General features: G+C 54.8%; 1 protein-coding gene across 1 annotated transcript; it reads right to left on the bottom strand.

The window, feature by feature from the left end:
* Nucleotides 1–201: 201 nt before the first annotated feature.
* Nucleotides 202–15,449, bottom strand: MFNG (MFNG O-fucosylpeptide 3-beta-N-acetylglucosaminyltransferase). The gene is made up of 8 exons (XM_043880759.1): nt 14,953–15,449; nt 10,412–10,460; nt 9,960–10,062; nt 9,405–9,558; nt 6,385–6,470; nt 4,343–4,508; nt 2,560–2,645; nt 202–1,192 (listed from the first exon to the last, which is right to left on the bottom strand). The coding sequence occupies exons 1-8, from the start codon at nt 15,205–15,207 to the stop codon at nt 1,141–1,143; spliced, it is 951 nt and encodes a 316-aa protein (XP_043736694.1). The 5' UTR covers nt 15,208–15,449; the 3' UTR covers nt 202–1,140.
* Between the last annotated feature and the right edge of the window lie 213 nt (nt 15,450–15,662).

Here is a 15,662-nt window from a genome sequence, read left to right as displayed (position 1 = left end):
TTATCTCATCTGTAAAATGAGCAAACAAGCCAGAGAGGCCAAGCATATTCCCCCAGGTCACACAGCCAGCAAGAGCAGGGCAGTGCTGTCCAGCTCAGGGACCCAAAATCAACATCACTGAGACAGACAGATGAAAGATCCTCCCATCCTGCTCAGGAATGACTTTGACTGCATGTAACAGAAAACTGAACCAAGCAAGGCTTAAACAAATAAGGGTTTAATCTTCTTACAGAACCAGATACTGGAAGGGAGAGCTGTGGAAATGATTGTCTTGGCATTCCCTTCATGGCAGCAAGGTGGCTGCCCTAGATCCAGACATCACACCCACATTTGCATCAGAAAGATGGGGTATAGGGCTACAAAGCCTTCCCTAGAAGCCTCTCTATTGGCTTTGCTTAACTCGCACTAACAGACAGAGATCTGGCTCTGGCCACAGCTGGGCCATGTACTACCTCCTAATAGCAAGGGAAGCTGGGAAAGTGAGCAAAAGGAACATCACGATGGGCTGGGACCCATTCTGATTCATCATCTGGGTCTGGCCATGCTGATGCTCCAAACAACATCAGGTAGGGAGCAGGGGCTGGAGACTGGTCAGCAACAACATTATCTGCCACAGATTCTGGATTCTGCCCTTCTTCCACTTGGGTCCCCTTAGTGCTTGAGGATCCAGCCAAGGAAGCTAGGAGTGAGTGGCCCAGTGCTTGATCCCAGGAGAGGAACTGAGAGACCAGAGCTGGGGGCTCTGCATACCCAGGGGCCCAGGTAATTCTCTGGAGGGTTAGGATTCCTGAGCCCAAGTAGCTTAAGGACCCTCCATCCTCATTCAGTTCAGCCGCCCAGGGCCCCATGGAGGCCCAGCCATTGAGGCCTCTCTGGCGCTTACTTGGTGCCCCCAATCCTGGGCTGTGCAACACACCCCCCCAGGGCTTGAGATGCATTCAGCACCAGTCATCATCCAATCCTGGGCTGGCTCATCTCTCAGAGGCCCTGCCAGGGACTGCCCGCGCCCCCCCCCCCCCCCCCCCCCCCCCCACACACAAGACCTGCCACAGGCCCTCAAGGCTGCCTGGGAAGCTAAGGACAACCAGAGAACCTTAGCCCAGTCTTTGCCCAGAGGTTCAGGGTTCATCAGGCCACCAGCTACGGGCACCAGGGAGTGTCCGGGTAGAGGAGACAGTGGAGAGAGTGAAACCTGTGGAGAGACCAGAAATGGATAAGACAGTCACCCTCACAGGCTCTTGGGGGAGCGTGTCACAGAGATGGTTTGGAGCAGGGTTTTTCCACCTTGGTACGTTATGAATATTAGGAGCCAGATAATTCTGTTGTGGGGACTGTCCTGGGCATTGTGGGTGCTTAGCAGCAGCCCTGTACTCCACTCGCCAGATGCCAGATGAGATTTTTTTTAAATATTTATTTATCTAATTTACTTATTTGGCTGTGCTGGGTCTCAGCTGTGGCACGCAAGACCTTCTATCTTCATTGCAACATGCAGGATCTTTAGTAGCAGCATGTGAGATCTAGATCCCCGACCAGGGATCAAACCCGGGCCCCCTGCACTGAGAGCGTGGAATCTTAGCCATTGGATCCACAGGGAAGTCCCTGCTGAGTCTTAACAATCAAAAATGTCCCCCCACACTACCAAGTGTCCCTTGGCAGGGGTGCAAAATGGTCCCTGGTTGAGAACCACTGATGGGTAAAGACTTCAAAAGCCAGAGAAACCATGAACAGCTGAGGCCACAGCCTCTGAGTGACCTGAGTCCCCATCAAGCAGGAACCTATGGATTCTAGAATATTTAGGCTCTGAGAGAATTTAACACCAATTTGTAAATCTCTTGACATACAGCCATAGCTTGCACACCTCTACTGATAAGAAGCTCACGCCATTATAAAGTAGCTCCTTTCCTCTTGAAACTTGAAATTTTTTTTCTCCTGTATTGAGCCAGATTCTGTCTCCTTGTAACGCCCAACTTGTTCAACACAGTCCTGGGCCCGGCAGCCTTGGGATAGTGGTGAGCCCTCTGCCAGGGCTGCGCGTGGGATGGAGGGGGCTGAGCTGAGCAGCTCTAATCCCCCCGGGGTGTGTTTGGGGGGAGAACTGGAGGTGCCTAGGTGGCATTTTAGCCCTCATTCCAACCCTCTGTCCATGGAAAAGTATCATCCAAGAAACGAAGAGCCTAAGAAAAAAATTTTTTTAATTTCCCCATGAGTGCCTGGAGTTTCTCCATGAGAGCATCTCCTTTGCTCAGTGAACACAATTCAGTCTTCTAGAGGTTCCTGAAGAATCCCAGAGGATCAGGCCGGGGAGATCCCCTTCAGATCCTTGACGCCCAGCCTCCTTGTGTTACCAATGGGGCGACCAAGATACAGAGAGGGCCGGGCAGGCCCCTGCCCAAGGTCACACAGTAAGCCCAGGACAGGGCAGCGACTGAGATCCACTCCCAGCTCTGTGCTATCAGCTACTAGCCTCTCTCACTTCCCTCCCTCCTGGTTCCCTTGTCTTTCTATCCCTGGCCTCAGGCCCCAGTCCACCCATCCTACAGTTTCAGCCCGCAGACCCACCTGGAGGGGTCCTCCTCAGGGGAGAAGGGGCCTTGGAGCTTAATGACGTTGAGTTTCCCCTCAAAGACGCCGTAGCTAAGGGTAACCTGTGCAGAGAGAAGCAGAGAAGGCAATGAAACTGGGGGGGGGGGGGGGGGGGGGGGGGGGGGGGGGGATGGTTGTCCCATCAGGGACCCCACAAGGGGGCAGCATTTTGGTAGAAACAGAGAAGGTTGCATAAGACATTTTGAGCGGCACAGAATGCCTGTCTCTGCACCTGAAATTCCACCATCAGTAATGGGTGTTTCACTGGGTGCCCATCCCCTCCCATTCTCCCATAATCCCATTGGTGCCCTCAACAGTTCCAGTTACTAAAGAGGCTGGAATGATCCCCTTATCTACAGATTGGGAAACTGAGGCTCAAGAGGTGAAGGTGCCTTTCCAGGAAGTTGCGCTCCTGGAATGAGGTTTCCTGAGACCTACTCTAGGGCCTTAGCAATCCCTCATATCATTCCACAAGCAATGAGGCTGTGGATGATGACTCCAGTCAAAAGGCAGTCAAGCACAGTGGTTAAAGACTGTGGATTTGGGGGCCACCCATCAAGGTTCAAGTCCCTCTCTGTCCTGAACTAGCCACAGTTAGTTCCACTCTCTGGGCCTCAGTTTCTCCATCTGTAGAATGGGAATAATGTTAAGATCCATTCCCTATGAATGTTATGAGGAACCTGAGAGTTAAAAAAGATAAGGCCCCCATTGCGGTGTCTGGCACAGCAGGGACTTTAGGGAACACCCTGGTTTTGGCCAAAACCAGGTTTTGGTCCAAAATCTGCCCCTCTTTCCTGGCTGTGGTCCTAATGGGACCAATCTGCGCCCCAGTTCTAGGTCTGGTCAATCAACATTAGCTCTAGGCTCTGGTAGGAAACAGGTCATGTGACCAGTGAGCATCAGCCCTGTGGTCTGACAGAAGAAGGAGCTCTCTTCTCACTGGTGGAGTGGAAACCTGGGGCTGCCATCTTGCCAGCACAAGTAGCGAGCCTGCCTGAGAATGGGGCCAGCATAGGGGAGGACACCCGAGACAGGGGACCGGGTATGAGCACCCAGATCTCACCAGATCGAGCAAGTCAGCCACACCCTAACCTTCTCAGGTACATGGTCCCAAAAAGGTCCTTTTCTGTTTAGTCTATTGCCTTTCTGTTACTTGCAGCTAAAAGGGCTCTGACTCATACCATGCAGGCCTCCCCGGGGACCTTCCCAGCCGGGAAGGGGCTGGACACCCATGAGTTGGAGGGCAGTATCTGCAAGGCAGAGTTCAGCAGAGTCACTACCTGCCAGGTGATGGGAGGGGTACCCACCCCTACCCCAGCCTGACATTACACATGGGTCATACCTACTGAAGACCTGGTCTTTCCCAGTAACACCTGCATGAGAAGGAAAGCAGTAAGCAGTGGCCAGGTAAGCTCTGATGAAGGAGGAGGCCATTGAAAAGGAGGGTGTGGTAAGGATGGGAGGTTGAAGAGAGATGAGAAGGAAGGATGCATCGTTCAGGGACCTGAGTGGTCTGAATCTCAAGATGAGCTTCCTCTCATCTGTGCAGGTCCCTCCAGCTGGCATTTGAGAACCAGATCAAAGAACATTAGCATCACAAATGCCAACCATTAAGGGTCAGAGGTGGAGAGCACTGAGTCACTGCATGACCTTAGGGGGGACCTTTGCCATGCTGGGACTCAGTTTCCCCATTAAAGGAGAGAGCCCCCCCCCCACACACACACCTCCCCCTTTGCCACCTGCCCCGTGGCTGGCTCACCTGCTCCGGAAGCTGGGCAGCCTCCAGCAGCTGCAGGGTCTCCAGGTGGGAGTGGAAGAGGGGGCAGGGCTGCAGGTGGCCGCCCAGCTTGCACTCCACGATGTAGCCCACGGTGCAGTCGTCAGGCAGCCGGATGAGGGCAGAGGTGTCCATGAAGTGGGAGCCACTGAAGGACAGAGCCATGCTGCAGCCACTGGCCAAAGGCCCTTGATACCTAGAGCCCTTCCTGTCTCCCAGAAGACCCTCCCTCCACCACAGCCAGCTGGGAAAGAATAGTGCAGCTCTAGCATCTGCCCCCTGCATACTGTGTGGCCTCGTGCACGTTATAAGCCTTGGAGAGCCTCAGTTTTCTCTTCTGTAAAACGGGCATGATAATAGCCAGAGCTGTTTTGAGGATTAAGTGGCAAAATGGTGAGATGAAGCCTTTTACAAATGTATCCTTTCCTTTTCTTTCTTTTCATTCACTCATTCATTCATTCTTGAGTTTGAGTGTCTATCTGGTGCCAGAAACTGATGACACAGAAGCTGAGGACACAGAGATGGGAAAGAAATGCTTCCTGCCCTCAACAGCAGCCTCCGTGCTGGAGGGAGACAGACAGACGAGCAGGTCATTTCAGAGGAGGACTGTGCTAAGTCAGAGGAAAGCACGAGGCCTGGGGACACAGGGAGGGCAAAGCAGATTCCCAGAGGAGGTGGCAGTCTTTTGCTTTTTGCCCTTTATTTAATCACGGCAGTAGCAGATTCTAAACAGAGTCTTACAGGATGATCTGCAGTCAGCCAGGTGCCAAGAGGGGGAGGAGCAGTGTTCCTGGCAAGGGCATCACCTGACTGTGCACCCCACGAATGCCCTAGAGACCAGGCTGGGCAGCTTGCCCCACTGCACAAGATGCCTGAGAGAGGGGTCGAGCGGGTACAGAAACCCATCCTCTGTCACCTTCCCCAGGCTGTGCCTGGGGGCCGCACTGCCCAGAGGGGGTACTTTTTTCTAATTCACACAAATGTGCCATAGAGGGGGACCGAAGCCTAGATGGAGTATCCGGGTCACAGGGAGACCCCTAGTCATGTGTATATACCTGTTATCAACAGACCTTAGGACAGCATTCCTGCTCCCAGTCAGGACACAAACTACCTCCGGAGGGCACCCCCATCCAGGGCAGGGCAGGGCAGGTTGCTGCAGAGGTGAATCACCCAGGCCCTTGAGCCAAACCCAGCAGCTGAGAGACCTTGGGCCTGGGTGACCTTGAACCAATCACTTACTTAACCTCTCAGCAACTTAGTTTTCTCAGCCAAGTAGAAATAAGGCCAACGCCCCTTCCTCCCTGGGGGCTGTGATAATCTTAGCGAAGTACAGGCCTGGCTCAGTCAACCCTCAATTCAAGGTGGTGACACTGATGTGGCTGTTAATAACAGTAAAGCCTGTCCAGCAGACCTTGAGACCTTTGTCATGTCCTCTCTAGAATACCAATGCTCCCACCCAGTACCGAGGGCTTCCCCTACTCTCACAATCGCCCTCAGTCTGACACCACTCTTCTAGGACCATTCCAGCTCAAATGCCACCTCTTCCAGGAAGCCTTCCCTCCTCTCCCCAGGTAGAAGGCCCTACTTCCTCCTCTGAGTGTTTCTCCACTTGGCCTTCACCTCCCTTGTGACAGTGATTAGTCAGAAGAGGGCTGAAAACAGAACCTAATATTGACTGGGCTCCTACCAGGTGCCAGCCCAGGCACTTTCTCATTTAACCCTTACAATGACCACTGGCCACTGTGTTATCAGGTCCATTTTACAGATGGGGAACTGAGGCTCCTAGAGATTACACGGCTTGCCTGTGTGTAGCAGTGTGCACTAGGCAGTGTACCCCCAAGGGATGGTAACAGGTGGCTTGCTCACCACTAACTGTGTAACTCTGACGCAGTGGGAATGAGAGGTAGTGTCTCCTTAGCTCACTTTCAAGCACTTTCTGCTACAAACACCCCACCCACACACCAGCCGATTCCTCCTCTCTGCACACCTCTACCTGCCCCACCTGCCTGTAGGTCTCTGCTTACCTGGCCCAGGGGGCCATCTTCAAAGCCAGTTTGCGGTTGATGCAGAAGCCAGCACCTCCGGTGGCAAACCAGAACTGTACCAGCCTCTGTGGGGGAAGATGGGGAAAGCCAAAGTGTAGGGTGAGCCTAGGGGTGGGGGCAACAGTCAGGCCTCCCCTTATTCACAACCAACATGGCTCAAAAGCTTTATATTTCACATCTCACTAGAGTCTTGCTATGAGGCTTCTCAGATTGCCCTAGTGGTAAAGAATCCGCCTGCCAATGCAGGACACGTAAGAGACACAGATTCGATTCCTGGGATGTGAAAATCCCCTAGGAGGACATGGCAAACCACTCCAGTATTCTTGCCTGGAGAATCCCATGAACTGAGGAGACTGGCAGACTAAAGTCCATAGGGTCAGAAAGAGTCAGACATGACTGAAACGATTTAGCACGCATGCAAAGTCTTGTTATAGCCTGAAATTATGCCCATGGAGGAAAAAGAGAAGGGCAGGCAAACATTCAAAGGCTTGGAATGGGATCCGGCACATGGTAAACACTAGTGGGTTTATGGGTCAGCTTGTAAAGCCCTTGACATTTCAATCTTTGAACCAATACCACCCTTTTAGGGTGTAAACTGTTTTCTGCCCTTGTCTAGCATCACCGTGGCCCAAGATCTCTTCTGCCTCCTCTGTGAGGACCTGTGAATTCACCCATGAATTTCTTCAAGGCTTTTGAGAAACACGGTACCTTTTCAACTGTACCATCTCTTAGTCAATGTGCCCTAAGGTTACCTTTTCCCAAGTCCACAGTTGGCGCTTCATTGATGTATGTTGCATTGGGTTGGTTATCTCCCATGATTCAGCAGTGAGAAGAGTACTGGACAGGAAGTTGGAAAGTCTGACACTGGGCTTCCCCCTCCACTGTACAGCTGTATAACCTTGAAAGAATCCCTGCCCCTCTCTGGACCTCAGATATGTCACCTGTGAGCACAACATTGGCTCCAGTTCTGAAATCCCATGGTTCTCCAGGCCCAGAGGTGTTCTCCTCCTCCGAGATCTCTACGAGCTTACTTCTGGAAACGCTGCCCTCTTAGAGAGAAGTCAGGCCTCAACTAGGCAGAATGAATGGGTTCTCTGGGACCTAACACACAGGAGGTGCCCAATAAATGCTTGTTTAATGAATTAATGAGAGCAGGGCTTCCACTCCCAGAGAACCACAGTAACATCAGCAGTGACCATGTGAGTGCCTAGCCCCAGGCACCGACCGTGTCAAGCCTTGTGCTACAGATCAGGTGATGGAGGTACACAGAACTGAGGTCACCTGCCGAGGTCCCAGAGCTAGGACTGACCCCAAGCCAAACCTTCTGTCCCCTTTGCCATCCTACCCTGGGGGGACACCCACAGTCTGAACTGGCCAGGACACTCTGGAGCAGTCCTGGGATCCTGCTGGTGGGGTGTCTGACAAGGAGGGCATTGGTGCACATTGTGGGCTTGAGGAGCGGGTGTGCCCAGCAGGGTCCTGTGCCCAGCACGGGAAAAACACTGCTCAGAGATGAGGCTGGGCTGAGTCAGGTGCTTGTGCTCAGCCGCCGAGTCATGTCTGACTCTTCAGAATCCCATGGAGCTGAATCGGGTACTGGTGGAAAACACTCACTAGTATCTGCCATGTGCCAGATCCCATTCCAAGCCCTTGAATGTTTGTGTGTGCTTAGCTGCTCAGTCATGTCTGACTCTTTGCAACCCCATGGACTGTAGCCCACCAAGCTCCTCTGTCCATGGGACTCTCCAGGCAAGAATACTGGAGTGGGTTGCCATTTCCTTCTCCAGGAGATCCTGGCCCTTGAATAGGTGACCTCACTTAATTCTTCTTTTGCTCACAACCGCTCTATGAGGTAGCGACTGTTTTCACTGATTCTACAGGTGAGGAAACTGAGGCACAGAGAGGCAAGGTGACTTCTGTCAAGGTCACAAAGCCAGGAGGGAGCGGGGCTAGGGAATGAGCTCTGGGAGTCAGGTTTCAGAGCAAAGCTCTCAACTCTTTAGGTCATGGAGAGGTGGTATGGGAACCTGGGGGACCCCTCGGCTCACCTGGCATCAGCTTGCTCATGCACACCACCCCTCAGGGCCCAGGAGGATTTAATTAGGGCTCAGAGGCTGATGAGTGGCAGATAATTAAGGTTTTGTGTTTCCTGCTCTTGGTTTCCCTCGAGAAGCAGATGGTGACCCTGAGAGGGAGAGAGCCCCATAGTGGGCCCAGCTCCCGCTCCAGACATTGCCTCTAGAGAGGGGGACCCATGGCCTTCCTATTCAGGGGGGCCAAGGGTGCCCTAGGGGCCTGGCTCACCCCAACACTAGAATCCAGGTGGGTTCTGGGGACAGGGGGAAAAACATGCGATATATGTATACTAAAAAAATCTTATTTCTCCAAAAGTCATATTTAATGAGTATCCTGGGCTTTTGTTTATTTATTCCTAAATCTGGCAACCTAAATCTGTCCATTCAGGTCTGGAGCTGAAGCGGGTGCTGGGGACCCTCTTGTGCCAGGTGTCAATACCTCTGTGGGTGATTAGTGAAATCTGAAGAGAGGAAAGCTGTCTAGGGGAAGGGAGGGTTCAGGGGCTCCCGGCAGCCGCAATTTGCCACCTGGCCCAACAGATTCAGCATTTTAACAATCCGTCCAACTACATGGTGATACCAGGTGGCTAGAAGCCTGATGGTGGAGCCTGGAGACCTCAGCTCACCCCACCATGCTCACGGTATGACCAGGACAAGCCACTGCTCCTCAGTAATTGAGTGCCAGTCTTTGCTTTCCTTGCATTATCTCAATCTCCCGTCTCTGCTCTCTGTCTCATAAAGGAGGAGACAGGATCAGAGGAGAAGCCACCAGCCCAGATACAGCGATGCTGCCAATTCTGAAACCCAGAAAAGGCACCCGCCCCCTGCAGGGCCCCGCCCCTGACCCCGCCCCCCACCCGCCTAAGGGCCTTGCCCCGCCATCCAGCTGCCAGTTCACAAAGGAGGAGGCAGCGAGGGACCCACTGTGCGGTTGTGAGGTTGCGGCTCCGAAGCGTGAATTGGCCGATTCAGGCTAGGCCGGCCTACATAGACGTCACGGGTCTGGGGGAAGGTTTTCAGCAACTTCAGCAGCGCCCTCGGGTTCAGATAGTTGTCGTCATCCACATGGCAGAACCATCTGTGGGGATGGAATGGGGGACCTTGAACTCAGAAAGGGTTCCCAAGAGCTTCCTGTCAGCCAGACTCCCCCTGCACCCTCATAGTCAATCAACAAACAGATAGGGGCTGGAGGGGGGTTAACATTTAAGGCCTAGCCCTGTGCCAGGCAGCATCTCCCGTAAGCTCATGAAGAAGTTGTGCCCACTTCTCAGCTGGGAACCAAGACTCAGGAAGGCTAAGACACTTGCCCTAGGTCACACAGCCCGAATGGCAGGATTTGAACCCAGTTGGTCTGACCAGAGACAGATCCCAGAAGGCCCTGCATGTGATTCAATTCACCCGATCCAGAACTTTACTTTTGCCTGAGGCAAAGGTCACGCTTGCCCCCTAACACCAAGGTGAAGACCAAGGTAGACTCACCTCAGCCCACTGGCCAAGAAGGCATCAAATTCAGCGGCCATCTTGCAGGACAGGGCAGGGTGGCTGTGCTCGGCGGAGCAGTTGGTGACCACAAGGTGGGACCCTGGAGAAGGACGGACAAGTCAGCCCAGCTCCTCTCTCTGTGAGAAGCAGAGTGAGGCAGGGCCTCACAGAGCCTTGGGCAGTCCACCCACTCCCATTTTACACAAGGGAAACTGAAGTCAGGGAGGGCTGACCTGCCCAGAATCCTGAAACTAATGGACAGTACGCTAAGCTGGGACCCAGGTGTTCACGGCCTTACTGTTTCCAGGGGAGACTCCTGCTCCCCTCCTGGGCAAAGGGGGAATCCCTGTATACCAAGGGTAGACAGTCGTGTTTCCTGGGGACCCCCAGGCAGCCACCCCAGCTTTCCCTAACAACAATGGAGGGGTCCCCATCCCACCCAGAGTTACCCAGTCTCTCCTGGAGGCCTTCATCCAGGCTGTCAGTGAAGATGAACGTCTAGGAATGAGAAAAGAGTCAGGGCAGGGGTCAGCCAAGGAGAGTCCCGGGTCAGCCCACAGCCAAGTCCAGGTGGATACACACATATCAGACCTCTGTCCTCCTTCAGTGATGGAAATACACTCCTGTCATAGTCACACACTCCTTTAGGACAACAGGGCTTTCTCAGCTACCCAACCCCCTCCCCCATACAACACACACAACCCCGCTTTTGTAGACACACAACTTCAAGTTGTACATCAGCCCATCAGTCTCACATTCAGCCCCCTTAGAGACCAACACCCACCAGACCAGAGTCACACGCCCTTGGTAGAATCACACCTTCTTCAACCACACACACATCACAGTCCCACTTGGCCACTCCACAGTCACATACACACGTGTGTGTCAATAGACAGAGGCACATGCTGGCTCACCGAACCACTTAGGGAGACAGTCACAACTTTCGTAGTCACCCAAGCTCCGTGTGCAAGTGTCAGGGCCCTCACACACCTCCCAGACTGAAGAGGAGCCCCACCCACAGCTTTCACACGTCTGCTCCCTCATGACTTCACTGACCCTCCAGACAGGTGGTGTGATTTGCAGATGGCAAAATGAAGGCTAAGTCATGAAGCGAGGCTGTGTGGTTGGCAAGAGGTAAGGACCTCTCTCCACTCTCAGCTCCCAGCACAGCCAGACTTCCCCCCAGGAGCCCCACCCAGCAGGCACTCAGACCCAGCCTGAGGGCACTGAACACCTGAGCACCCCCAGACCTGGGCTTCTCTCACTCTTCCCTATCTTACTGGGACCCAAAATCTGGGGGTCACCATGCCTCCTCTCTTTCTCTCACACCCACATCCAGTCTGTCAGCAAATTCTATCCACCCCACTTTCTAAAGAACTAAAGAGCCTCTTGATGAAAGTGAAAGAGGAGAGTGAAAAAGTTGGCTTAAAACTCAACATTCAGAAAAACTAAGATCATGGCATCTGGTCCCATCACTTCATGGCAAATAGATGGGGAAACAGTGGAAACAGTGACAGACTTTATTTTGGGGGGCTCCAAAATCACTGAGGATGGTGACTGCAGCCATGAAATTAAAAGACGCTTGCTCCTTGGAAGAAAAGTTATGATCAACCTAGACAGCATATTAAAAAGCAGAGACATTACTTTGCCAACAAAGGTCTGTCTAGTCAAAGCTATGATTTTTCCAGTAGTCACGTATGGATGTGAGAGTTGGGCCATAAAGAAAACCAAGTACCGAAGAATTGATGCTTTTGAACCGTGATGTTGGAGAAGACTCTTGAGATTCCCTTGAACATCAAGGAGATCCAACCAGTCCATCCTAAAGAAAATCAGTCCTGAATATTCATTGGAAGGACTGAAGCTGAAGCTGAAACTCCAATACTTTGGCCACCTGATGTAGAGAAGTGACTCATTGGAAAAGATCCTGATGGTGGGAGAGATTGAAGGCAGGAAGAGAAGGCGATGATAGAGGATGAGATGGTTGGATGGCATCACCGACTCAGTGGATATGAGCTTGAGTAAACTCTGGGAGTTGGTGATGGATCGGGAAGCCTGGCATGCTGCAGTCCATGGGGTCGCAGATAGACACGACTGAGTGACTGAACTGAACTGACTGAACTTTCAAACTGCTTGGGGTACACCCTCTCCCTGCAGCCTCCACGGGCAGCGCACGGTCCATCCCTCCTCGTCACCTCCTGCCTGCTTTGCTGCAGTCACCTTTTCCCTGTTCTCTCTGCTCCGTCCTGCTCTGCTCCAGTCTGTTTTCAACACAGCCCCCGGGGGAGCCTGTAAATTAAGTCAGACTTTTCTTGCCCTGCTCTCCGGCAAATGTGTGCCACCAAACAGTCACCAGATAGTGGAACTCTCCAGTCTGGAGTGTGGGCCAAATGGGCCAGGGAATGTCTGGGAATGAATTAGTGAGGAGAGGGGGGAAGGAGGGGTCCCCGCAACACAGTCTGGGGGCTGAGCAGGGCTCATGAGGCTGGTGTTTCAGTCCCTGGGAATTCTGAGGTTGGCACAGAGCAGTGGGCAGAGCTTTCTCTGAGCAGAGGGTTGCATTTGATTGTTTCAAGGAGGGATCCTGACAATGGTTAAAACTTTGTAGGAAAACAAAAGGACAGACAGTCTACTGGGGTCGGGGGAGGGGGTGCCGGGGGCCATCTGCTGCAGAGGAGGGGAGATGTGGGGCTCCCATTGCTCCCCCCACCCCTGCCCTCGAGGAATGTGAGGAAGAGAAAGGCTCCTCTGCATCTCAAAACATACTTCCCCCAAGCCCGCCCCCTGTGCCTGGGACAAAGGCCACACATGAGCCCCAACCCGCTGCCACAAAGGCCCACCTGCCACCCGGCTGCCCTTAACCAGCTGGAGCGGGTGCCCAGCCCTGGAGTTAACCAGCTCAGGCCTGCTCCTGATGGCAGAGCTGAGACCGGCTCTAATACCCTCCTGCGCTGTGCGGCTGGGGAAACCGAGGGTTGAAAGGGGGACGGCCTTGGTCACGGGGAGAGAGCCAAAGGGTGGAAATGAAGGGGGCCCAGATGTAGTGATGAGAGTGGGTCTCCCTGTCTCCTCTCTTCTTCCTCAGTTTGAGTGTCTTTCCTTTTTTTTCAGATCTGCCTTAAAGGACAGGAATCTGCCCCTTGTGCTAAGGACAGGGGAGGGGGAAATGGGAATGTCCAGCTGAGTGAATACATCTCCTACCTCTGCTTACAAACTGGGAATTTTTAAGTTTCCCCCTCTGAAAAATGGAAATATCAATACCTACCAGTCGGGTTATTGGGAGGGTTCAGTAGAGTGATGCACCAATATGCTGTCCCTTAGATGCCGAGCAGTTGGCAGGTACTCCCTCTGGCGGCCTGGTTAGCATCTGGGATTGAGCTCAGAGCAAAGAGGGTGTCTGCATGCCTTTCCTCTGCCAGCCTAGTCCTGCCAGGCCTGGACACCCAGGCTAAAAGCCCAAGTGACCAGGCCGCCCTGGGGTCCCCAGTCTCAGCCTAGAGGGGGGCCCACTGGGCTCTGCCCCCTTGGGCCTTTGGGGTGATGCTGGCAAGCACTTCCTCCTGTCTGGCCTCAGCATCCTCATCCGGAGCAAAGGCACCATCGTAGCGATCAAGATGAAACAGGAAAGGGCCTCCGATCACGTGAGGCCAAGCTCCCGGGTACACACAGACACAGCACCATAAACAGGAAAGTCTGCAGGGAGGGCCAGGCTTGGTGGCTTCCGCAAGCGGAACTAGAATCTCCCTAAGATGAGAAGCTGCGTAGCATCCCAGGGAAGAGTCTGGGGCGTGTTGGGGGTTCCAGCAAAGAAAGGATTAATCCAGGGTGCCGGGATATCAGGACCAGGAAATCAGGGTAAAGGTGCCCCCTCCCCAGTGGGCCCTGGCCTCTTCCAGGCACCACCTCCCCATCCTTGGTCTCCAGGAGCCTCCAAACAACCCCCCTCCCCCCAAGGCTCGTCACTTCCTCCCACTGAGCCAGCCGCCAAAGTAGGGACAGCATGTGTGTGTGTGTGTGTGTGTGTGTGTGTCCACGCATGCACACACACGAATCTGCCCCTCTACCCACCTAGAGATGACTCCCAACACCCCCAGATCACTGACTTTGCCTGAGGAGGGCACTGGGTATGGGGCTGGAAGAGCCAGAGGGGACTCAGAGCTGCCTCCCCAGAAAGCCACACCCCCATCACACACACATCTCTTGTCATGGCACGTCTGACACTGACACTGGCTCCATGCGTGTGAGCATACACGCATGTGAACACACATACACATCCCCACCATACATGCCAGGCAGGCCTCCCGCTCATCATTGCTTTCACCACAGCACACAGCCACTCCGTCCATCCATCAGAAACTGCCCCAAAGGGGGCGAGACAAGGAGGTGAGATGCCCCTGCCCCGGGGCAAACCCTTGGCAGCAGAGGGTGGGGGCAGGGCTGTCAGGAATTCTGAAAGGATGCCCCCCACCCCTCTCCCCAGACAGGCCCCACCCAGACCGTCCCATCCTCAGAGGCTCAGCCCTTGTGCTCCACCCTCAGCCAGGGCAAAGGACAGCACCCAGGGCCTGGCCTGGGGGCAGCCTGGCCAGGGCTCTTGTCAAAAATCAGGACCTCTCAGAGGCCTCTGTCCAGCTGCCCAACACCCACCATTGCCCCCCAGGCCAAGGTGGGCACGCTCGAAGCCTGCTCCAGAACAACCAGGGAATGAAGGGACCCCCAGAAGGGACGTAGGAGCCCAGGGTAGCCTGGCCCCCAACAGACCAAGCAGTGGGCCTGAGGAGTGCCTGGCTCCTGGGCCAGTGAGGGACTCACAGCCGCAGGAGACCCCCATCCTGGGAGGAAGGAGGAGCGGGAACACAGTCCAGGCAGGGCAGGTGGGAGAGCAGCTTCTCCCGTGAGGCTGCCAGAGAACCCCGAGGTCGGAGGTAGAAAGGCCTCTGTGAGCCCTCAGACCAGGGGCCACTCCTGGGACCCGCAGTCGCCCGCTTGTCACCTGTTCCCTGGTCCTGGAGACCCACGTGTTGAGCAGCAGCTCCACGCGGGAGTGGTGGAAGGCCTGGGTCGTCTTGACTGCGATGAAGACATCGTGCAGCTGCAGCTCGGAGGGCCGAGGGCTTGGCGGGCTCAGCTCGGGGGTGTCGGGCACACGCTGCGGGGACGGGCTTGAGCGGTACCGTAGCGAGAGGAGCCCCATGCATAGAAGGGTGAGGAGGACTCCAGCCAGGCCCCGGAGGAGCCGGCAGTGCATTGGCCCTAGGGCCCCAGACGGCTCAGCTCCCAAGTCCCAACCAGACGGGGAAGGGAGGCTGGTCAGGCGGGAGCCCCGGCAAAGGCAAAGGGCTGGCAGGCATGGCGGGCGGGCCGGGAGGGGAGAGGTGGGAGTCGGAGCTCCGGGCCCGCAGGCCGAGCCACCGCAGCCCCGCCGCCGCCAGCCCTCCACCTGCTTTCTCCCTGGCCCTCCCGCCCGCGGCTCTGGGGCGCCTGGCCCCGCCCCTGCCTCCAGCGCAGCCCAGGGGCGGGGCCGGCCCAGGGGAGCCCAGAGGTGGCTGGAAATGGCACGGGCAGAAGGCACAGCCCGGGCTTTGCCAGCTGCTGCGGTGGGGGTGGGGGCAACAACAACCCCTCCGTGCCAGATGGAAGGGAGGGGCCCTCCAGCCTTCCCACTCCCCAGAGAGCGTGGGCTTAGCTCATTCAACACCCAGT

Source organism: Cervus elaphus, chromosome 22 (genome assembly GCF_910594005.1).
Source record: "Cervus elaphus chromosome 22, mCerEla1.1, whole genome shotgun sequence".
Taxonomy (NCBI): Eukaryota; Metazoa; Chordata; class Mammalia; order Artiodactyla; family Cervidae; genus Cervus; species Cervus elaphus.
Note: the sequence above shows the minus strand (reverse complement) of the source record. Positions and strands in the feature narration are given on the sequence as shown.